The following is a 23,894-nucleotide window of genomic DNA, read 5'->3' as shown; positions in this document are numbered from 1 at the left end:
TCCATTACAATATCTAGATCTGACCCAACATATGCACAGCCACGGACCTAAGGAAGAAAGGAAAGAAGGGAGAAAGAGCGAGTATGGATTGAAGAAGATCGACATTGCAAGAGCAAGCACCATAAGCCTACCACGAGTTCAATCCGAAACTACAACCAAGCACGTTCAGACAAAGAAACACACAAAAAGAAAACAAAGAAGAAACGCAGTCATGACGCAGGTACACCTAGAGCCTAGAGCAGATCCCGTCAAACCTAATCTTAACGCTGATTGATTGCCCAGGTACGGCTTACGCCTGCTAAACAAGCAATGAGAGGAATGGGCGTGGTGGCTTGATGGGAGTGAGGTACAGTAGCTTAGCGATTGGTGGCTGGTATGCTACTGATGCAAGGAAACACGCATGACGTTGCGATACCCTGAATTAATGAAGATGGAGATGCAGATCCACAGGGGAAAAAAATAAAAAATAAGAAACAAAACAGCAAAAACCGTTGTTGGGAAAGAAGAAATGGAGACCTTGACTGTACAATTCATCGGGTCCCCCCTATACATGGCTCATATATCACCATATGGCTTATCGTCACGACTCATCAGCAAATTCATAAGAAAGAAGAAAACCCGAACTCCTTCAACAAGATAAAAGTACATCTACCCACACGTTTCCCTGTTCTAGTCTTTCCCATGATGGACCAGACCAGGTTTCGTTCAGGTAGAATGGTATATGTGAAATTAATATGTCCCCCTTGTCCTCCTTCCGACGCCGTTCCAAAATTCATGTGCTAGCCCTGTGTCATCTGTTCATTTTGAGGGCGATCCGTCCCAACTGTCCAATTGTCCTATTCGCCAGCCATAATCGTGAAAAAAAGAAAAGTAAAAAAAAGAAAAAAAAAAGAATAAGGAAATAAGGCCGCGAGATGTACACGCATGCGTTGCCGACTTGCGCAGAAGGATGGCCAGTGTACCCGTTCAGGCCAGCGAACGAATGCTAGGATGTCGGAAGAGATCATACTCAAGTGATCAGGAAGTCCATCTTCATGTCCTTGATGATCTTCTCCCAGTCCCAACTCTCTTCCGAGTTGGTATCCATGACATCCCATACCCGTTTCACGACCTTGAAGGCGGGCTCGATGTTGCGGAGGTTAGAATAGGCTTTGAGAGAGTCAAAGCCCTTCTTGATCCGCTCGCGTTGGCGTGGCAGGAATGCTGAGCAGCCCAGCAGAAACAACGGCATTAGCACAATACACAACGCCCCCGCATCCTGGGGAATCTGATCGAGATATGACAGGCCATCGTCCACCACCTGAGCGATTTTTTCGCTCGGTCGGGATGGCCGGATAGTGCGGTAAAGATATACCCAGGTTGACTGCCGATAGAGCTGTGCGAGGTAGTAGTTGGGAGTGTTGGCAGCATACGATGTCTCCCAGGTTCGAATAGCGGAGTCGATCGAGACGGCGTCTCCCAGGATCTGATAGTCCACTGCAGGCTCGTAGCCCTCGTTGAACCGCTGTCGGATGCGATCCCGTAGCCGGGTCACTTCGGAGATGTAATTGAACAGGCCATCGAAGACACCCAAAAACATCCCCGCTTGAGCATGGGGTACAAAGTCGGGGAGGCGTAGGTCGCCCTGCAGGTGAGCGGGCCGACGATCGAGCGAGGTGATGGAGTTGGATACATCATGGTACTGGAAGAATTCGACGATAAATTGTCGAAACTTCTCGTTCCGTGGCTGTTGTGTCACCAGGAGATATCGCGCGGCGTCCATATGTGGTCGATACTCGCCGTTGGTTTCTCCTTCACAGATTGTATTCAAGCTGAGAGCGATTGTGGATGCAATGATGGGGTCCTCCACCAGGAGCTCGGGCTCTACCGGTCCGCCGGAGGAGGCATTGATATTATCCTTGAGATCTCGAATGGCACGGTGAAAGTGGTAGTATTTCCTCTCCTTCAGCTTTGGCTCCGGATCGAGGGCCGAAAGATGTGAACCCGATAAACACATGAGGGAATGCATCAGTCCACGATGTTGGGTAGCCATGGGCAAGAGGATTTCCTTGAACGGGTTGGAATCATCGTTGATCAAGGTCAGAACCCGGCTGAATCCGTAGACGAAGTGATCTAAGAAGCGACGATCGATCTCAGTCTCGATGCCATCGACCAGCAACGGGAGGCTACGAGCGACCATGGAATGGGTGCGAGCTGTTGTCAACCCAACCGAGTTAGAAGAGAGGTCTGAGATGTCGTATAATGTCTCGGGTAAATCAGGGGGTGGAAACTTTAAAAGGGTCGGAACAAAAGAGATCGATGATCCTTACCATCCTCGAGCTTTTGCTTGCCACTTTTCCAGATCTCTTTGGGAGGATAGCCCTCGCACACGACGGCGTTCTTCTGACAGTTGAGGCACCTGTGACCGGAGTCAATACTAACCAGAGGCGGCCGAAGCAATCACGGGAGCAGCGAAGACTTACGCTGGCTTCGTCTCATCGCACTTTTTCTTGCGACGACGACAAGTGATGCAGCCAGTTTTGGATCGACCTTTGGTGATCTTGACCTGACCCCCGGGCGCTGGCAGCGGATGTTTGCGCGGTCGTCCACGTTTCCGTGGGACATTGACGGGAACAGCCGTGGAATCCGAATGACTAGAGCTCGCATTGGCCATCGAGGTTGTTGTCGTCTCCACCCCCACAGGTTTAATACTTTGCAAGTCGTCCACGTCGTCCAACTCCTCGATCTTGGGCGTGACCTCAGTCATGGTCGGGTCGGCATAATGTGAGGCGAAGATGTTGAGTCGGAAGGCTTTGGCGGAGGTCATTGCGGTCGCAGCAAACGGGTGGTGGTGGTGTGACCCATCGTGGATTTTAAAATCCAGTTCGGCGGTGGGCGAGCTGTCGGACGGACCTTCTCCATCCCAGGAAATCGGCGAGTCATTGGAAAGATCGTCAGTGGTGCTGATACTGGTGCGATGGGAAAGTGAGGAGTCGTCTACTAATGGGCAGTCGATGAAGGCGGGGATGTCGGAAAAATGCACCGAGCGGGCGGAGTCGCGACGGGCAGCAATCGGGTGGGCGGACGAGAGAACATGAGAGAGGTTATTGCTATTGCTGTCGGAGGATGAGGAGGAGGATGAGGACGAAGAGGAAGCAGCGGTAGACGGAGAAGAGGAGGGGAGGGCAAAGAGGGAGGTTTTCTGCATGGACAACATTGCACCACACAGCCACCTCGGACGAGAGGTGCGATCGAGACCGTACACACAAAGACTGGATGTATATATAGATCGAGATTGAATCAGTGTATAGAGTGTATTAGAGTGGACCCGAAAAGGGAAGATCAAAGAAAAGCCTTAAGCAAGCAAGCAAGCAGGTGATGTAAGAAGCAAGGAGAACGAGCGAACAAGAGAAGAGAGCCACAGGCCGGGTCGGTCTGTGACGAGGGAGGAGGGGTCTTTAAGAAAAGAGTAGGGGGTGTGTATGTAAGAGAGAGAAGAAGAGAGAGAGATCGAGAGAGAGAGAGAGAGAAAGAGGGTGTGTGTGAGTGTGAGTGGGTGGGTGGGTGGGTGTGATAATAGTAGTTAGTGGTTAAATGATTAGTGTTAGTGTTCAGCAGGTGGTGTAGTATTATTAGTAGTAGTAGATAAGTAGGTAGTGGGTAAGTGAGTAGGTAGGTAGTAGTAGTAGTAGTAGTAGCAGTTAACAGTAAGTACTCAAGTTGAATAACAGTCATAAAAATAATAATGATAATAAAAATAATACTGGTGGACGGGAAAAACGGAGGAGATGAAAGAGGAGGGGAAGATCGGACAGACAGAGAAGGACGATGAGGGATGGGAAAAGTGGGGAGGAACAACAAGACTTGGCTGAGATTGACTGGTTGCGCGGAAGATGGAATCAAGACGGTGGGGGCAAAGAAAGAAAGTACAGCGTAGAAAAGCAGCAGACTTGAGAGTTAGTGCGTCACAGAGAGGAGAGCTTGGGATGTGGATGTGGTGGCGGTGGTCTAATTACTGGGAAGGAGAAATAGTTAGTTAATAGTAAGTCGAGGATAAATGAGACTAAACTCCCACAAGCTTAGAGTAACGAGAGAGGAGGGAGAGGAAGAGGGGAGAGAGAGGGAGAAGAAGAGAAGAAGAAGAGAGAGTGTCAGAGTGTCAGATCAGAGTGAGGGAAAGACTGTCTGTCTGTCTGTCTGCCGCCTACTTCTTCATGAAACGAGGCTGGGGATGTCGATCGATAGGGAACAGACCACAATCCTCATGGAGTAGAACCCCAGGACTGCCCGTGAGCAATTAGGACCAACAACATCCAAGTGGGCAGGAGATTCAATGGCCTTCCATTGAGTTCGGAGTCATCGCATCGCAAGAATGAATGCGATGGATGAATGAGGCAATGAGAGAGTCGGCACCACCCGTATTGTCTGGATGGACCAAAGAGGGAAAGACACCTGAGCACCGTACTGAACACATGAACTTTTTGAGCCTTGAAGCTGGAGGGATAAAAAGACTACCAGGTTTAGATTAACCAATCCCGAATGGGCAAATCGAGGAAGGTCAAGCTGGAGCTGAATTGACCCTCGAAGGTCTCGGGGCTCTTGTTGACCAGTGCGTCGCGATGCTGGAGGAAGCGTCAAGTAGGTACAGACAGTACAAACGGCCATCAAAGCTGTAACTGAGAACTCTGACTGACTGACTCGCTCTTCAGCCAGTGAGGCTTCAGCATTCATTGTCAAAACGCATGAATAGCTGGGGAGTGCGACTGAAAATTCAGATGGATCGCAAGTGGGCAAACTTTATGATTGATAATTCCGGTTTGGGGTGAATCGTATCCATCATAAAGGCCCCGAGCCCACTTTAAATTGGGATGAACGAGGTACATTGTTTATTGCCTGGCGATGTGTCTGAACAATGGATAATGGGGTGGTGATGAAGTACCGCTCTTGATGGCTGGATTTCCATGATGGTAGATAGTCATATATACCTACGGTAGTGCGCGTGGTAGGATCACCGAGGAATATTCCCTGCCCAGAAGAGGCAGACCAACTTGTCAGATTCCATCATCTTTCAGCAACATTCCAGATGCGGGGAGGGAGGGAATAACGATTGAAGATTGGAAAGAGCACTAAAACTCCACAGGGCACTGACTGAGTGGAACTGCCAAGCCGGTTGCTGCACAGACCTTGATTGGCCTATTTGCGCACGGAGAAAAACGACAGGTGGTGAGGGAGAAACTTCACTAGGGAAGAGCAGGAGAGAGACTGTGTATGTGTGAAAGTAAGAAGCTGCAATGTTTTTGCTTTTGTCAACCTTCCACACTACCTATTCAGTAGGTAAACTAGATTTTTACCTGCAATTACAGCTTACAAGTACCAGAACCATTGCTTTACCCCCTTCTTCTTGCTTTCCCCCCCTAAACACACCCCTCCCCCCCCCTCCCCACGCTTACCCTCACTACTGTACTCTGTACTGTATCTACTGTATGGACTTGCATACACACGTACATGCACACACTTCGGAAACCGGTGGATGCACCCAAAAAGCAATGTGCACGAATCAAAGTCTCCACGCATGGGACCCTGTTGACCATCGCGGATGATCCTCGTTGCTTCCTCCCATTTGGGCAGGGAAGCTCCCTCTTCGGCTGGCCACTGACCGGGGTTTGTGTACGTGTTGAGCGTGTTGTGCGTGTGTGGTGGGTGTGGGTGTGTCTGTGAGTGGGTGGATGGATGCCTGGATGGATGATTCCTCCTCAAACCCACCATCCCCCATCCCCCCCCCGTCCGAAATACAATTCCTGGCGATGCGTCGTCGGGGGTTTAGCTGCCTCGCTTTGCTCTTCTCGGCGCCAAAATATGGTTCTTTTTCCACCCCCTCTTCGTCCTCTTTCTCTTGCAGACTCAGCACAAACACCAATATGTGCTAGAAGCTGATCGACGGACTAGTTACATACACCTAGGCTTAGCTAGTCTTTCCACCAGCACTGACAGAAGGGACTGTACTGTAGGTATACTGTTTGACCCGTTGAGGCTCTCGGTTGGTTTCCCCTATGGCCTGGACAAAAAGAGAAAACCACCGAAGATCAACGTGGTACAGGTCTTTCGCCAGTCTTTCGCAGGACCATCAACACACACACACACAGACACACACCTCATCTCCATCAGCTTGCGATTACGAACTACCGTCCCCGTCGGAACTTTTCTCCCCGAAGCTGTCGTCTTCTAATGACACATTCCCCACCTCCCTCCCTCCCTTCCCCCAGACACATCAGGATCCGTTCGAGAAAGGATTCGCTATGAGTGGGGGTCCATTGCCCGCGCCGTGCACATCCTGATCACTGGTCATGGGGAAGGGTTAGAGGCATGATACAAGGACTCCTGACGAGAAGGAAGCTCGTATAGATAACACGCCTGTAGCCCACATAGCTTACACAAGCAGAAAGTCAAAATTCTCTCTTGCTTGCAGCAGCAGCAGAGGCGGCGCCGCCCCTCCGACTTTTTCGATAATCCCCTTCATTCAATTTTAAGTCGAGATCTATCGGGCCGTGGGATCTATCTCAGGCAACATTGAATCTTATATGCTCCCCGGAAAACTGGACACGTCGGAAGCATGCCATATGGTCCGGTGCGAGGCGTCCGCTGTACCCCTCCCCTCCTTTTCCACACCAATTCGATGGTCGACAGCAGGAGTGACAGCAGTACAATGACCAGATACGGGGAGGAAGGCATAGAACCGTGGCTTCTTGTTTACTGCAAGCAGCAATTCACAAAGATGACGGGGTGGAAGGCGGACCGAACGTAGGTAAGGTAGTGTTCCCAGTCGGGGTCTTATGTAGTGAGCGTATTACTTGCATGCCGGGATGACACGGCTCAGGCTCAGCTGGACGCCACACCCCACGCTACTAGTCTTCTTTGTGTTGCATCAAATGCGGAGAGCAAAGAAAGAGACAGAGAGAGACAGAAAGAAAGAAGAGAAAGAGACAGAGAAGGCCAGAAGCTCGGGCAGTGATCTTACCGGCCACTTGCCTTGCTCGGGAAATCCAGCCACTTCCTGCACCGCACCGCACGCTTGAGACTGATCGATCAGTCTGACCATGAACTTTCTCCTTTCCTTGATGAAGCGGAGAAGAATGACGTCGCAGGGATCGGATCGGAGGGGGAAAGGAAATCCCCCCTCCTCCTCCATGGCGCAGCATCCGAACATCCTCCGCAAGGGGAAGGAAATGAGTGGACGGAAAAGCAAAGACGCAACCGCGAGAATCATTGGGAGAAAAAAAAGCCCTCATTATCCGGACAATCTGGGGAAAAGTGGGCCAGATCTTCCCTCTTGTGCTCCCCAGCACGGACATTCGGGTGCTGCTGCTGCTGCAAAGCATCGATCAAGCCCCAGCAGTAGATAATTTATCATATCCGATTTTTATGCTCGGTTCTCGGTGCGAGCACACACCTTAGCCACCTTTTCTCCTCGCCCACTGCGGAACATGCTCCTACTGTAGGTACATACATACATGATCAGATGAGACTGAGGAGACCGATCTGAACCGGGATTCCACTTCCAGGAGTACAGTAATCTGGAGAACTGAAGTCCGGTGATTCTAGCCAATAGTCAGCAAAAACTACGAGTAAAACAGAAGGAGTGATCGGCCACCAAGCTAGGTACAGTACTACTAAATAGCACGGCGCCTGAGCTCCAGCTACTACTGGCATGTAGCTAGTTTCGTGTACTGTACCTACAGTAAACCACCATTCCGTACCTTTTCACCTCTCCTAACCCAGAACACCAGCTATAGCTAGCTATCTGGGGTGGCAACACAGCCACTCACTCAACCTTCACCATCAGGAATTACCATTAGTCAGTCACCCACCATGCAAATCGCTTAAAGGCAATCGACTCCAAGAGAGTAAGCAGGGCGGGGAACCTCCAGTTAGTAACCCACCGAAAACGCCTCAATTTCTATGTCTACCATTGGATGGCTTTTTCTCCGAGTGCTCGGACCTCTTCACTTCCAAGTCCGGTCAGTCGGCCACTGCACGGTCCACGGTGATTCGAAACGGCTCGGGATGATGGAGGAGGAGAAGGAGGGAAGGGGAGAAGTGGAGTGAGTGAGTCCGCGCGGGCGCGCCCCATCATCGATCTGCCAGGCGACGAATTGGGAAATCAGCATGTTGGGTAGGAAACTGAAACTAAGGTACCGGTTTACATACCTACACTACTGTCTGGTTCTATTCTTCTAGAGTCCCATTTTTCTTTCTTTCCTTTGTTTGTTTGTTTGCTCTTGCTCTCCAATTATCACTCAAGGAAAAAGATAGTCGGGCTGGAACTGGGCGGGCCTGGACTGGACTAAAGAGTGTAAATCAGATGGGATGGCTCGGACTGTTATACGGTCCTAAGCGAGATCGGGTATTGACGGGATAATGACTTCCGAACTGAAGGTACTCTGGCTGTTTGCCATTTTGCTTAGCAATATGATAAGTTAACTATGATGGCAGGTGGGCAGACCAGCATGAACATACAATAATATAGAACTTTCTCTAATTTCTACTCAACTATTGAATCATCTACCTATTTCTCTGTCAATTAGAACTCCGTAATTATCCAAAACCTCAAAAATGAGCCCTCAACTCAACCCTCTCTCCCCAACTCGATCACCAAGTCAATCTCAAATTGTAACCAAACCCATCCCAACAACAACAGGATCCAAGCCCAGCCTGCACATCCACAACCAATTCAACCCTCACACCTACTGGCAACAACCCGATCCTTCCTAAAAGAAATCCCGATTCAGCTACAGTAGACCGCGATCCCGCATGCACTCCACAGTGTCCACTGTCCGCACACCTCCAGGGAATCATAACTAGGACCTACATACCTACAGTACGAGGGCATCGGGTATACGTACATCACGCACCGACCAACCCAACCCGACCTTGGTTTTTCTCTTTGCCTGTGTTCTGGCTCCCGGGAGAGTCCAGGCGTATGCTACTAGTCTACTAGGTTACAAAGTGGAAAAGAAGTGCCCCGCCCGCCCGCTGCATGTGGATGGAAGAAGCCTCTGGGCTCAATCTATGGCTTGGCCGCTTTACCCTATTTTGATGGACCTACATACACACAGTATGCTAGTCCGTCTGGAACAGAGTTTGGCTTGGGTTCAATGGCGGTGGATGCTGGTGGGCTAAGGCTGGTTGGTTCAGGTCTTGGGGGAGGGGACGGGGGTCGGGCACGTGGATGGATGGATGGGGTAAATGCTGGGCTAGACCCAGTACCTACTCGGTTGTTAGCTACCTAGTTTGAGGGTTGTGTGTTGCTTGGGGCAGCATGGGATGTGGTTTATTCTAGAAAGTACTTGGGATGCGACAGCGTGAGGCGAGATGAAAGGCTGGCATTCTAGTCCTAGACTCTTGAACGATAGATTTCCTCCTCTGACAGACTATTCAGGTGCCGGAGTGGGCACGCACTTAGCCAAGCGATTGCAGCTCGTCGCTGACGACGGTTGCCTCGTCGTCGGAGAAAGAAGGAGACGCAGCGGCAGATGCATCCTGGTACTGCTGATACTCCGCGATCAGGTCATGCAGATTGCTTTCCGCCTCGGTGAACTCCATCTCCTCCATTCCTTCCACCGTGTACCAGTGTAGGAGCACCTTGGGGCGGAACAGCTTCGCAAAGTCCGTGCCCACCCGGTGGAAGATTTCCTGGATCGCGGTGGAATTGCCCAGGAACGTCGCCGACATCCGGAGACCCTGCGGCGGCACGGAGCAGTGGGCCGTCTGCACGCTGTTCGGGATCCATTCGACGAAGGCTCCGGCGTGTTTGTTCTGGACCTGGTTCATCTGGTCCTCGATTTCACGCATGGAGATCCGGCCGCGACTGGCGTAGAGAGTCAGCGCTACAGTTTTCTCAAATCGGATGGGGCTCAGGGGACTCACAATAGAGCCGAGCACGTCAGAAAGCGGCCATGATTGAAATTGCAGGAAACCATCATATTGTTCGGACTGAACATCTGGGACGTGAGTTCCGGGACGGTGACTGCCCGGAAGGATGAGCCCCGCGGCTGGTCAACGGTGCAAAGCCTACCATGAAGAAATGCAAGCGTGGGAATGAGACCATGTTCACAGCCAATTTACGCAGGTCGGAGTTGAGTTGGCCAGGGAATCGAAGACATACCGAGATGCCGGACATAACTGCTGAGACCAAGTGGTTGAGATCGTTATAGCTAGGGCAGTCCAGCTTCAACGTGCGCGTACAGATATCGTAGAGACCCTATGGCTGTCAGCCTGCTTGACGTACACTAAAGGCACTTTTCATCTCACCTCCTTATCCAGACAAAAGGTTTCGTCCACATGCTCGATCAACTGATGGACCGAGAGAATAGCGTTATACGGCTCGACGACAGCATCAGACACTTTGGGGGAAGGCATCACAGAGAATGTGACCATCATCCGATCGGGAAATTCTTCTTTGATTTTTGAGATCAAGAGGGTGCCCATACCGGACCCTGTACCGCCACCCAGCGAGTGGGAGACCTGGAAGCCTTGGACGCACCCGCACGCTTCTGCTTCTCTGCGAATAACATCGACGACTTGATCCACTAACTCTGCACCGTCGGTATATTGGCCTTTGGCCCAGTTGTTTCCCGCGCCAGACTGCCCAAATATAAAGTTGTCGGGCCGAAACAGAGAACCGATGGGACCGGATCGAATTGCATCCATGGTTCCTGGCTCCAAGTCGACGAGGACCGCGCGGGGAACATACTTTCTGCCGGCGACTTCATTGAAATAGACGTTCATCCTCTCCAGCTTCAAAGCAGATGCACCGCGGTACCTAGCTTGTTGTCAGGAAGGTAGTTTCACAAAGAAACCGAGTATGTTTGCTTACACGCCGGTGGCATCCAAGCCATGTTCGCGGGAGATCGTTTGCCTTAGGGAATGTCAGACATCAAGAGTGTCAGAGATAGAGCGTAAGACTTACCAGAAGGAACTGCCGATCTGATTACCCTGATCGGGGGATGTTAGTCAAGCAATGTATCGTGTCCCGACTCAGTTAGTGACTTACACACTGGCCAGTTTGGATATAAATCTTCCATGGCTCGAGTTAGCATGGTATATTGACCAACACTTTGACACAATCTGTGAAGGGTAAACTAACAATCTCGCGCATCTTGCGGATACGATGGTATAAGCGATTGATGATATACGAGTGGAAGGATGCGGTGCGAATGCTGATGCTTCTTCATACCAGCGGGCCGATGGGCTGATAAGTATGAGAGCAACTCGCGACATCTTCCCCAGAAAGCGACGGGCTTAGTACGCCGAGTTCTCCTTGCAAGCCAGATGTAGCGACTAGTCATGGATACTAACACAATATCGCATGCTGTCGAAATCTTTAGATCCCATCCAGGCACTCAGAGTCACAGTTTCCGAGTGTCCTGGCATTGTCTCCAGCTGCAGCCCGCAAACGAACGAGCATACTTTTGCTCCTACCTGCTGCGCACCCTCACAAAACAGCTCTGGCTCTGGTTGCACGGTAAGGAGTGGTGTCACCCTCCGGCTAAGACAGAGCCACTGATTGACTCCATAGACAGCCGCGGGCATTCAGCTGATCCCCGAGCATGTGTTACATCCATACCTAGGCAGTCAGACTCTGAGGCCAATAGCAGTGAAAAAGCGTATAGACGAGGGACAGGAAGATTGCAGAGACCAGCGGAGGTCTTAGATCTGACTGGTTGGGTATGAGCCGGAAATTGTCTCAGTATGCGGTTCTGTGTTTGCAGTATCCGATGGTCATCAAGAATTGAATTGAGGGAGCTGCTGCTGCTTACCGAGGACTGAAACCCTCAGAGCTCCGGCCTCCCTCCGTCTTCTGCAACTGCAAGAAGGTCTTTGAAGTGAAGCATCGATAAATAGCCTGTGCAAACTAAACTGGAGTAAAGAGACTTGGCAGTGGGTGAAGAAGACAAGAGAAATGACGGGAAGGAAGGCGATGATTGCGCCCACTCGGAAGCGGCCCGCGTCCCCGCAGCCTTGCCGGCCGACCCGCTTGACATTCAGGCACCCAGGCACCAGCATTACTAGTAGGTACAGTACCACTAAGCCCGTACTTATCACCTCCTCTTAGCAAATACGCCACCTCCGATCCTGTCATCCCTTTTCATTTGATCATCCCATAGCCAAGCATCCGACTCAGATGGCAGACCAAGCGAGACAGAAACAACTCACTCGCAGATCCCGGAACGGATGTCGAACCTGTCGGTTTGTATCCACCTTTCAACCCAGAACTACAATCAAACCAATCATGCCGCCCACCCTCACTGACTCACGGTTGTTTGTGATCGACACAGAGCCAGACATGTCAAATGTGACGAGACACCGGGGGCGTGCAAACGATGCACCTCCACCGGCCGCCAGTGCGAATACGATGCGATCCGACTGCCACGCGCCTCGGGGGCCATCGCCAAAGCCATCTGGTCCCAACTCGCGGGTGTCCCAGTCGCTGCCCCCAGCAGCCGCCCAGATACCAACACCGACGAACGCCGCTGCTTCAACAGCTTCTTCAACCACACGGTGCCGCTGCAGGCCAGCCGATTCGACTTCACGGAAGTCTGGCAGCGGGACGTGCTCCAGGTGAGCAATGCGGAGCCGGCGGCTTATCACGCCATCGTGGCCCTGGGCGTGCTTCAGGAGAACGTCGAGACGCGCGGCATGGCCGTCTGCAAGACGATGGCATTGCATGACCCGTTTATTCGATTCGCGTTCGAGCAGTACGGCAAGGCGATGGCCTTGCTGCGCCGACGCTTGGCGTCTAATGATCCGCAGGTCCGGACGCTGGCGCTGCTCTGCAGTATTAATTTCACCTGCATCGAGCTGTTCCAGGGAAACTACACGACTGCACGCATGCATCTGCGGCGGGGAATCCAGTTCGCCGCGCAGCACGATCAGTATTTGGCGCAGCATACCACAAGACAGCACTCGCCGCCGCCGCCGCCTACTGCGCCGCTCCATCCCGGGGCCGCGTTGGAGGGGGCGGTGGTCCAAGTATTCATGCTAATTGATGAGAAGCTGGCAATGTTCGAGAAATTCATGACCCTGCCGGAGGCGCAGTCAACGATAGATCAATATACCCCGACCGATGTCACGAGCCCTGGCAGTAGCAGCAGTAGCAGCAGCATTAACATGGACCTTGAAAGCATCGCAGAAGCCTCATTTCTGATGACCACCCTCATAAACAAGATGTTGTCGATATCTATGAGCCTATATAACTAGGTCATGTGGCAGGCGGAAGCATCAGTATAAATTTATATAACTAGCTATTTTAACCATGGAATCAAAGATTTCTACAATATATAAGCCTTTTCCTTTATACTTATACGTTCTTAAGCGGCACAATCGCATGTAAGTTATGATGGGATAGTGTCGGCTGATGTACATATTTGATTGGAAAACACCCAATATTAAGGATGCAAATGTAGTTTCCAACCCCCCTGAGCTCGTACACTCCTACTTACAGTACAATGCAGGTGTGTCATACCAAATCTCACCTGGTCATTGCAAGTGCCCTTCACTTGCTCGCTTATCAAGGTGCTCTAATAAAACGCACGACATACCGTATACGTTAACCATATGCTTCTGAACAAGTGCACAGAAACACCGCACACATCAAGCCGCCGTGTGCCGCTGTGTTCCCAACATGGAGCTTCTGCTAATGACAGGCGAAGCCAATAACCGTCACCAAGCTTGAAGCAACCACAGCAATTAAAAACACCGCCGTCGGACCATCCATGTATGCATACAGGAGCACGGAGATCCGCTGAGCCGAGAACAAGGCCCGCAGCTCGGTAGCCCTGGTCGTGGTCACCCGGAGAGAACCGATTTCGAAGGAGGATTGAAAAAGCTGGCTTGGAGAACATTATAGAGAGCTGATAGACCTGAAGACACAAAAACTGCTCTTCTGATTGTCTAGACGGGTACACGAAAAGGTGAAATATACCTCAGTACGTGAACATGCGGATACGCCCGACACGAGTTGAAAATAGGTGCGAAGGTAGTAGACGAGCAGGGAAAAGTCTCCACTAGGAGATTAATGTACATGTACACCATTTCCATGACGACGCTGCGGGTGAATAGACGCCCGATTATCACAGGTCCGTGTAAGCGCTGGCTGTATATGCTCACTTCGAACAGAAGAATAAACACCAGGAAGGAAGGCTTCAGCAAAGAGAATTTGTACACGTTCCCCAAGGGAGCTCGAAGCCACCAAGGTTAATTAGGAGCGCAGATGCATACCACCCCTTGAGTTCGATGTCTCCGAACTTGTTCTCCATCATGGGAACGGCTGTCGTGACGATGTCTGTGTCGGTCAGCATTGATGGGGAGGCGATGATGGCATTCTCCAGCGAAATCTTTCTAAAACGGCACCAGTCAGCCAAAAGAAAGATTAGCTCATTCAGAATTGACTCACAAAGAACATGCTGAGGACCAAGGGCGTAACAGTCATGGGCAAAGTGAACCCGTTCGTGTCTCCGTCCACAGTAATCGCGCCTCCGGCCTCATCTTCACGTAAAACGTCCTGTTCGCCTTTTCCAAAAACGTCGCCGATGATGTATCTACCTGTGTCATGCCGTCAATTGAGGATGTGAACGGATAGCATGCATGTTGGGAGGGCTCATAATATTTGCAGGGCCATCTGTTCGCCGCGACTGGCACAACAGCCACACGTCACTGGTACGAAGAATATATTCAGTACAGCAACTGCCTGCCCTCCGATTTCATACTATCATGGGCACCGTCCCCTTGCATTCGTCTCTTTATGCGAATCTGAACATAGTAGCAGAGGCTTGTGTGGTCTGCTTTGGCATTTATCTATGTCATGGCCGTAGTAAATACCTACCAGCCTACAGGCAGACTCGCCAAAATTAACAGCAGATCAGCCGGAATAGCATGATAACGTAGCCTACAATTACACCTATCTAATCAATCTTCCTCCGGAAGTCCGTCACTATCTGCTGCATTCAAGTCAATCGCGTATTCTCCGCTCCAAACCACTGCTGCCGCAGATCCGCAGTCGCCTCCTCCAACTCCGTGTAGTTCTCACCCAATGTCAAAATGACTCGTCCGTTCCACCGGCCAGGACACGCCTCTACCGAGCTCCCGGGATCCTTCCCATATAACTCCACCTGACGAGCCTGCTGCGCAGTGGCCGAGTGGGCGATCGCTAGCCCCCACGAACTCCGACGAGCTGGTCGGCAGCCCCGCTGCGATGATGGGCGCCGCGAGGTGCGGGGGCAGAAGGCCCGTGATGGTTGTCGCGGGGGCGACGGCGTTGATAGTGATGTTGTCCAGAGGAAGCGTACTGCGTAACGCGCGCACCAATCCGATCAACTGGCAGGATATCGTTAGCATTGCTGTACTGTACGTACCGAGTCTTAGAATCAACACGCAGGAGAAGAACGAACCCCGAGCTTGGAAGCACTGTATATCGGTAACGAATGCTCAGGGGAGTAAGCCGTCGCGCTGGAAGTGATCATAATGCTCTCCGCCGTCTTGGTGCGTCGCATCATGCTAAGTGCGACCTTGATGACATTCAGCGTGCCGCGAAGGCCGTGATGGACTTCCAATGCGTGATATCGCAGGAGATATATGCGGTATTCTTTGACAGCTTCTCGTGAGGAGCATGTCAGTCCAGGAGATAGACCAACGCCCTGTGCGTCTGGAAGATTCGACCGGCGACCCATCCGACCCGGAACTGCCGCCTATCAACTAATTATTAGCCATCGGACATCGACGTATTTGAAGTGCAGAAGCATACCCGTGATAACGACAGTCTTGCTGGAGCAATCAGGGATATCGTGGTCAGCAATAGTTAGAGAAGTCATTATGCCAGCTTCAGGCGACAATTTAATACAGAGGGAGATAATAAGCAATTTGATCCCAAAGTAGAATGAAAGGAAGCCATATACCGCCGCATTAATATGGTAGGATCGCACCCTCAGCGGCGGCTGCCAGACTTGGACCAGGCTGAGTAGAGAGTGTCTCGTATAAGATAAAGAGCCAAGCCACTCTAGCGCTGGCGGTTCCAGCTGTCCAGTCCCGCCAAATTTTGTCTAGTAACTGGTAGTAGCAATGCTATATCTCATGGCTTCCCTTCCATTTCGTCTTCAGGCTTGTACGTGTTGGTTTTGCAATCAATGGTCTGACCCTCCACCGCTGGCCAGGTTTTCCGAGCCTCAGATTAGCAGCCATCATCAGCACCTACGAGTTCTGTTGACGTGGTTGAAAGCGATCAGTACACTGGAGATTGGCGGCTTTCCGATAGGTATGGTCCAGGTCCGCATCAGCTCCATATCAATGAGCCTTATTTCATCAGGGAACTGTATCCGGGCCCTGGGAAGATGCGCGATGGGTATGCGTACAGGACGGGGCAGTTAGGGTAGGCGTATATTCCAGCTTATCTCTAATCTATACCCGAAACTGTTAAATGAGATATGTGCGAAGCAGATCCCCAACGCAGGCAGTCTTCGTTAATAATGTAAATATGCTGAGAAAGCAGTTCAGAGCATCTTCGGTGCCGTCCTACATCAGCTCCATCGAACGCACCATAGCACTGAACCAATTTTTCTCCAAGTCTTTCGTCGTCAAGCTCGAGCCAGTCATATATGCGGCTGTCGACAAGCTCTGCCGGTGGCTGGCAACAAGCTGCGCCTAGCTGGGTCCACGGCAAGTTTGGCGACTGTAGTCATATCTCTCTGACTTCCCGGATGCCAATATCAGAGGTAGATGCAGCCACGCAGTCAGCTGGTGTTGTCACATCTGCGTCATGAGGTTCGCATAGCATGTAGCACGTTCTCATGTCTTTACTGATGCCAGAATTCGATGCACATTTGTAAGAGAGTTCGTGAGTCCCAACCCGAAATCAAATGTCTGCGTTGCGTGTATCATTGCAAAAATGGCCGTATGAAAAGCCTTGATCGCGTTCGATGATCGAGCCGGCAAGGCAGGCAAGGTGGCCCATGGCCATAACTTCGTCGCAAGCCGTCTACAGCAGCATCACTAACATCGCGATACAATCCTAACACGAGCGAGAGATATCGATCCGCGTAAATGATGCGTTTCCAGATGGTTGCGCACGCCGCAGAGACTGTAGCCGTTCTTGCGACGCTGGGGCAGGGAGGTGCAGGCCGATCATCTAACCTATATTCAAGGGCTTTAGTGTGAAAGCCATGCCTTTCGCAGCTCGCCATCATCGTTGTGAAAGCCACCGAGCAATGCTAGACATTAGCTCGATACGACTAGATGTCTCGTGTCCACCTATGAACGCGGCGGCAGAAGCAACATATCGCCATATGAGCTGCCTCGGAAAATCAGACAGGCCAAGTGTGCTGGCTTCGACCATTAACGGAAGCTGCCTCAAGAACCAACGTGGCGGAACTTTGACTGTCAGCCGCTATTAAGTAAATACTTAGTAATAATGATTGTTGTAAATCGAGGATGAGGTTTGAAAAAGCGGGCGTTTCGCCGCTCACAGTGAGGAGGATCTGATATCGAGTCATGTGCCCACCACTAGTCTAGTCTCTGGCAGTGCTGCGTTAAATACTTCTTTCTTCGTTCGTATTCAGATCCAGTCCAGGGCCTTGGTCTACCCAACATTTCGCCCGGACCTTTGTATCAGACATATGGAGCAAGCTATAACCACTAACATGCACGAGTCCCGGCCGTGGGCGGTTCGATCTGCGTTGCTAGTGAACTCCACCCGGGCAACTTATCTGGATACCTCAACCCATTAATTTCAATCCCGATACACTCCAATCAAGTGTTGCCCCAGGAGTCGGCAATGAAGGACGGACCAGATTACCGCCCAATTCACGACGCCACTCTGTCGTCGTGTAGTTATAGCATTGTATAGCGCATGTTGCAAACACATCTAGTATGCGCGATCCTGGATAATGCGTGTGCATTAACCCAGTCAACGTGCAGATGAGCCTGAGCTCTTAGTTGTCTGCTGTGCCAGGTGAGACAGCAGGTTGTAGAAATGCTGTACTAGGAAGCCGGGTTGAGTCAGGAATCCAGATTATTTAGTTAAAATGGATCGGTTACGATACGATGCCATCAAATGGCCTTGTTCGACGGTATAGATGTCTAGAAGGGATGATGGCATAGTCAAGTTGCTGCTTAATACTACGGCGACGTTTCTGAGTATTGCAGAAACGGTGTCGTGCTTGATTATATGGATTTGTGAAGTGAAATTGAAGATCTCTTTAAAAATTCAACTGTACCATCATAAACTTATCACCGGACTGACCGAACCCAATGCAATTCTCTTCCTCGATGCAGGTCTGAAATGTCACCCGTGACGTATAGAAAAACCCCGCCCATGCTGTATAGTAATGCACCTCTTTGTACAACGCCGATCCCGTGCAAAGTTGACCGGAAACCATGGATCAATGAAATCAAATGAAAAATAAAAACAAAGTCGTGGGGTGGGGGGACATGAACATCTCAATCTGGACTTACAAGGAGACACAAAATGCTAAATCGTATACAAGAAACAAAGGATATAGGGCAGATGTAAGAGAACCGACGCTGGCACATCGAAAGGGAGCAGCAGTCAGAGATTTTTGTGATCCATCATTCACCACAGACCGGCGTCTGATCGCTTAAGCAGTGAAAACTCGGTCGAGTTGCCTGAGTGCCCTCATATCTTCTCCGCCAAATCCGATCTTCTCGCTTGGGATGTCCTTGGGTCCCTCCGCCCGTCCCGTGGCCGGAACTGGGGCAGCGGTGATCGAGGGCAATCCGCCAGACGGTGCGCCGTTCATCAGAGCACCGATGCTAGGTACAGCGGAGCCGGCGCTGCTAGGCTCGAGAGGTTTGGAGACTATTGCGGTCGGGGGAGGAATGTGGATTGCGTTGGACGGAGGCTGGTTCAATAGTCGAGGGCTGCGCCCAGCGGGGCCAAGACCGTTGCTGTGCGATAGAGGATGCGGTTGCGTGCGTGGAGACGCCCGTCGAATGTCTGCATGGTGTGCGAGCTCCGAGGGGCTTCTATGCAGCATCTCGTGTGCTTCCACTGGTGTGCGTGGCGACCGGCTGGCAATGATCTGTACAGAAGGTGGCATATTCGGAGCCATAGCAACTTCAACCGCATGCACTGGTCTATCATGGGGCGTTTGCAGGCCAGGGGGTTGCGGAGGTGGCGGCAAAGGAGTACCAGGAGGTAAAGACGCAGGATGATGAGCGTATGCGACATGACTAGCGGCAGGAACCGGTGGTAGATATGAAGGATAGTGATGAACCGGGACGGGCGGGGTGGCCAGCGGCGTTGGTGGCCACGTATACGAAGCTGTATAAGACGGAGGATGCGTGGCAGCGGCGCGAGCATATGGTCCCATCGGATGAGGAGGTACGTAGGCAGCACCAGCCATGGGACCGCGAGTCACAACAGGAAGATTCTGCTGATCGTTGACCGTAGATTCTGGATAGAGTCCTTTTTGCGGTCGAACATGTCGCAAGGCCGGATCTGTGGAAGGCTGCTGGAGGTTGGCCGCAGACGGGTGCGATCTCGAATAGTAGCTGATGAGATGAAGATGTTGTCCAGTGGAAGTGGTGATGCTGAACGACTGCTTCATCAACCCGTCGGGCTTGTATCGGTAGCCGTCGGGCCCTTCGTCTACACCGTCCGCCCGGTCATCATCGCTGCCTCGCGCACTGTCAGGGGTTTTGCCACCTCTTGACATGGTCGACTGCGACACGCCCGTTCCTCCTCGCTTGCCCTCCATTTCGCGATAAGTCAAGAAACTGCCGGAAACCCGACTCGCGCTCCACGATTTGCCATCGGTCCATCTTCGCATGCCCGCTTCCCTTTCATCCCAGACAAAAACCGACCCGGAGCGAATCAACTGGCGCTCTTTTTCCGACAGTCGTCGTTGTACTCGGGGGAGAAGGCCAATGCGACAAGCTTCGAAGAGGATGATAGCGTCCGCTGGGGTGCGGACGTGGCCGTGATACGTCTCCATCCACCTTCGGTGATCTGTGTAGTGCCCCGTGATGACGGATGGTTTGAGCGCCAGGGCTGGGTGATTCGTAGGGTAGAGAATATTGAAAGCTGGGCAGCACCCGGGCTATTTAGTTCTGATTCCCCTGGTCGCAGAGGAATTTACTCTTCGCGCAGTGTTGCCTGTGCGTGGTTGAGCAGCAATCACGGGCACGGGGCGGATATTTCCCAAAGAGGGAACTTGACGCAGGTGATTTTGAGATTGACACACTACCCACGGGCAGTGAACGAAAATCTGACGAGAAGAGTGAGGTTAATTTCCTATCTATGTGTATTATGAAGGGAATGAGGGGATGTTCGAGGGGAGGGAGCAGAGGGGATGGAATGTAGAAGGAACCAAGGCAGCAAGGGGAAAGGAAAGTAGGGGAGTGGGGGTGGGCACAACGGATAGGAGAATAAAGAAGAATGCAGGCAAGCGGACCGAGTCAAGCGGCAAGTTATACAAAGGATGTTGAGACAAGGAGCTACATAATGCAGACAGTCAATTACTTACAGTAAGATGGGCGTGGGATAAAGTGTTGTTGCAGTCACAGATAGAATCTGGAGTTGGAGAGTGAGGGAAGGAGAGAGATGGTGGTTTGTGAAAATGGCAGCAGATTGTGGTAGGAGAGAAGAAAAGAGTAGGCAGAGGAATACCTGGAAAAAGGATTATTATAAACCGGATAACTAAGTTGAAATAAGATCAAATAAATTCCGACCAGAAAAATCAAAAAATAAAATAAAAATAAAATAAAAATGGAAATAAAAATAATAACTGAAGAATTAGTATCAGAGATAGGGTGGGGAACTAACCTAACTTTGAACCCCACAGGGTTAAGCAGTTGTGTTTTGGTCTATTGAAAGGAGATGAGATATTATTAAGAATATCTGTGTCGGATTTATTGCGTGTTTGGATCAGTATAAGCGTCGGCTAGAGTCAACCAAATAACTGGGACTGTCCGATATCATCCTGTAGGAGTATAAAGCACACTGAACAGCAACAGCATCTTTCCAATCCTCACGGTGTCCGCCTCTCTCTATTTCTGCTATTTTTGCCTCATAGTCTCCCGGGACCATGACTAGTGTAATACATACTAACCCATTCGTGATTCAGCCCCAGACAGGGTCAGAGGATGATGGCTTGGACCTCTTCTTGCTAGGCGCCATGCGCAAGATCAGCCAGCCAGATTGAACGGCCAAGAAAAGTGGGTACGAATTAAGAGGAGGCCGCAGCAAATGATTTCATCTGATATTTAGTTGCTGGATTTATCACAAACAAAGTGAACCTTGTTTTTAACCTTTTCTCTTTCGCCTGAGGGTCATCCATGGTACTGGGGAGCAAAGCTGGTGGGTGGGTTCGTTCGCTTCCTACCATTCCGCTATAGCTGAGAATCAGATTACTCCAGTCCTTCCAGTCCCTGTGATTAGCAGTCGCAGTCGTAGTCGCTTGGACATGGCGGTCGTGTTAGCTAAGCTCTAGGTAATCTATCTACCCTCTACCTGCGTTGCACCAAACCCTCGGTGATATCAGCCCAAGTTATACACTATCATAATAGTATAATAGTCAACATCAAAGTTAACAACAGGGAGCTTATCCACGGGTGGAGTCTAAGCCCAGACGGGCAATCTAGTACGACATGGCCTTAAATATCGTCATTCTCACCACGACCATCTTCTGAATTGCATGTATACTCCGTCTATTGACCGACATCTGGAGTAACCGTTTGCATACGTGATGGGTAGTACAAACTCCTGCCTACAGGGCTGTAGGATTTCCACATACCGAAGGTTCATTCCTCAGCAGGTTGAGATCGGATAACATCCAAGGATAATGATACCATAGCACCCGGGAAAGTTCTCCTTGCTCATAGTCTACCATGATAACCATCTTACCATCCTAGATGAGAGCCCACAGATCAAATCTCGGCTAGTCTCTCGGGGCGGGGGAGATTTGTCTTGGCCGTGGAAGTTCATGATTCAGAGAAACTGAGAATATAATCAGTAATCAAACACGGGAAATACACTAGTAAGATACCAGTGGCGCTCTGATCGCTTGAATCAAGCCAGAAACTGATTAGTGCGCGACTTTCTGAAGCTTAAGCTTAATCCGACACGAGGAACCTTAAGCTCGCTTAGAGAAAAATGAAAAACAGACAAGGTCTTTCCCTTCCACTTTTCCGTTTAATCCCACCCCCCCTTCTCTCGCTCTCTCTCCTCCACTGTGGCTGGGGATCCACTTGTTCCATGGCCGACTTTTTTTTTATGTAGTACCTGTCGTTGGATTGAGTTGTGTTATGAACTTATGAAGTCTTGTATAATTCCTGTCTTGATGATATGTCCATCTCACTGTTTGTTGCCTTGTTATTCTTGTCTTCATTGCATGCATCAAATCATCATCCTGCCGGCTAGTCGACTTTACTCCAGCTATCAAATCTCTTACCCACAGATTAGAAGGGAACCCGACTGTCAGACATGAATCAGTTTTATGACGGGTCAAGGTTCAACCCAAAGGCAATGAATGGACCATTCCTTCCATCCTTCTCGATAATAACACACCCGGACTTAGAGAGTTAGGTACATTCTCAATGAATTAGGGTTGAACCATTCCCCGAGTTACGCAGCGGTTCTGCCCGAACAGAAGTGACCATTTCTGGCCAAAGCTGACGACATTTTTTCCGCGCTTGGGTTTAGCCCGCCGGGCTAGCCGGTGTAATGTGTATATAATCCATCCAAGTCTGATTGCTTGACTCAGATTGAAATTGTCCATTCCCTCGGATTACCGGCTATCGGCAACCCAGTAACAGCCACTGTGGCGGTTCGTACTCGTATTACTTGGCCATCTGATCCCCAAGATCGGAGTCATTACTGCCTGTGTCTGCTGGGAATTGACTGAACGGTCAATAATAAATGAATTGGAACAAAGCGCGTGTGAGGGAGTGACCGATAGATTTAAAGGGGGCAATTTCTGTTTTTGCGCAACGACGGAACAGCGAGCTATACAGGACAGGACCCAGCGATCGCGAAGATCAGATTTGAATCCGCCATCACGGAGCTCCCGGACTCTAAACCCCATCGCGTCGCCAATTTTGCCCCCAGAGTGTCCGAAGCCACTCCTGAAACCATCCCCCCATCCTGGTAGAAAGCAGCCAAGTAGCAGGCAGGGGTCGATCGTTCGGCTGGAGCGAGCGGTAATTCGGCTACCTACCCTGGCACTTCCGATGTATAGTACTGCTTAACGAACTGTCCCAAGGCTGGGCTGCTTGCTGCCTTTGCACCTTCTCGCTCCTCTTGCCTTCTGCTGTAAATTTCTCCGCCGCTGGCAACCGGACAGCAAGAAAATTCCAATCCATGAAAAGCTTGACAAATCTTATCCAGAACACTGGTTCGCCTGACACCACTGTCTGATCAGTAAGATAGTGGATCCCAACGATAGCTGACCATGGTCAGACAGCAAGCAGGTACTATTAGACTTCGAATGGCGAAGTTAAACTCTCACGAAAACGACAATTTAAACTACCCTAGGATCAGTCATATGCACAGCGATCGGCCACGTAAGACCAAGCAAGAATCAAACCAAATGCTAATGCTCTCTTTCTTGCTGGGCTAGGCCACTTATCATTCTCACTCTCCTATCAACAGAACTAAACTCTACTTTGCTGCGCTGATTCCTCCCCGTCCTTTTTGACTTCTTTTTTTTTTCTTGCTGTTATTTTTATTATTATTATTTTTTTTCTAAATCTTACTTACTCATACCTCGGAAAATTTTCACCACATACGCCAGCCAGGCCCATCAAAAGCACTCGGAGCTTATTTGTCCAGTAATCTTAGCCCCCCCGGTGATAAAGTTGCGGGCGCAAGGTCGAGCTTTGGCCGTCCGTCCGTCCGTCGTCGCTTG

The 23,894-nt window shown here is 50.7% G+C and overlaps 6 protein-coding genes across 6 annotated transcripts; 1 reads left to right on the top strand and 5 right to left on the bottom strand.

Moving 5' to 3' along the window:
* Window positions 1-1,009: 1,009 nt before the first annotated feature.
* Window positions 1,010-3,187, bottom strand: BO97DRAFT_348555 (Zn(II)2Cys6 transcription factor; the record flags this gene model as incomplete). The annotated part of the gene is made up of 3 exons (XM_025691890.1): window positions 1,010-2,193; window positions 2,310-2,398; window positions 2,463-3,187. 3 exons carry the CDS (start codon window positions 3,185-3,187, stop codon window positions 1,010-1,012), a joined length of 1,998 nt encoding a protein of 665 aa, XP_025550027.1.
* Window positions 3,188-6,240: 3,053 nt separating this feature from the next.
* BO97DRAFT_406648 (uncharacterized protein) lies at window positions 6,241-6,757 on the bottom strand. The gene has a single exon (XM_025695453.1). It carries the CDS (start codon window positions 6,706-6,708, stop codon window positions 6,532-6,534), a length of 177 nt encoding a protein of 58 aa, XP_025550026.1. The 5' UTR covers window positions 6,709-6,757; the 3' UTR covers window positions 6,241-6,531.
* A 2,613-nt stretch (window positions 6,758-9,370) lies between these two features.
* On the bottom strand, window positions 9,371-11,134 carry BO97DRAFT_435741 (tubulin beta chain; the record flags this gene model as incomplete). Its single annotated transcript, XM_025697747.1, has 9 exons — window positions 9,371-9,407; window positions 9,500-9,844; window positions 9,904-9,969; window positions 10,005-10,237; window positions 10,288-10,798; window positions 10,853-10,894; window positions 10,946-10,971; window positions 11,030-11,053; window positions 11,123-11,134. The coding sequence occupies 9 exons, from the start codon at window positions 11,132-11,134 to the stop codon at window positions 9,371-9,373; spliced, it is 1,296 nt and encodes a 431-aa protein (XP_025550025.1).
* Window positions 11,135-11,938: 804 nt separating this feature from the next.
* On the top strand, window positions 11,939-13,282 carry BO97DRAFT_478987 (Zn(II)2Cys6 transcription factor domain-containing protein; the record flags this gene model as incomplete). Its single annotated transcript, XM_025700660.1, has 3 exons — window positions 11,939-12,047; window positions 12,144-12,225; window positions 12,315-13,282. The coding sequence occupies 3 exons, from the start codon at window positions 11,939-11,941 to the stop codon at window positions 13,234-13,236; spliced, it is 1,113 nt and encodes a 370-aa protein (XP_025550024.1). The 3' UTR covers window positions 13,237-13,282.
* Window positions 13,283-14,180: 898 nt separating this feature from the next.
* On the bottom strand, window positions 14,181-15,845 carry BO97DRAFT_426113 (uncharacterized protein; the record flags this gene model as incomplete). Its single annotated transcript, XM_025697110.1, has 5 exons — window positions 14,181-14,372; window positions 14,432-14,576; window positions 15,065-15,351; window positions 15,426-15,715; window positions 15,779-15,845. The coding sequence occupies 5 exons, from the start codon at window positions 15,843-15,845 to the stop codon at window positions 14,181-14,183; spliced, it is 981 nt and encodes a 326-aa protein (XP_025550023.1).
* Window positions 15,846-18,513: 2,668 nt separating this feature from the next.
* Window positions 18,514-20,463, bottom strand: BO97DRAFT_115173 (camp independent regulatory protein). Its single transcript, XM_025689933.1, has 2 exons — window positions 20,442-20,463; window positions 18,514-20,255 (listed from the first exon to the last, which is right to left on the bottom strand). The coding sequence occupies exon 2, from the start codon at window positions 19,980-19,982 to the stop codon at window positions 18,624-18,626; it is 1,359 nt and encodes a 452-aa protein (XP_025550022.1). The 5' UTR covers window positions 19,983-20,255; window positions 20,442-20,463; the 3' UTR covers window positions 18,514-18,623.
* Window positions 20,464-23,894: the final 3,431 nt, after the last annotated feature.

Source organism: Aspergillus homomorphus (genome assembly GCF_003184865.1).
Source record: "Aspergillus homomorphus CBS 101889 unplaced genomic scaffold BO97scaffold_26, whole genome shotgun sequence".
Lineage (NCBI taxonomy): Eukaryota > Fungi > Ascomycota > Eurotiomycetes > Eurotiales > Aspergillaceae > Aspergillus > Aspergillus homomorphus.
This window is presented reverse-complemented; position numbering and strand designations above follow the sequence as displayed.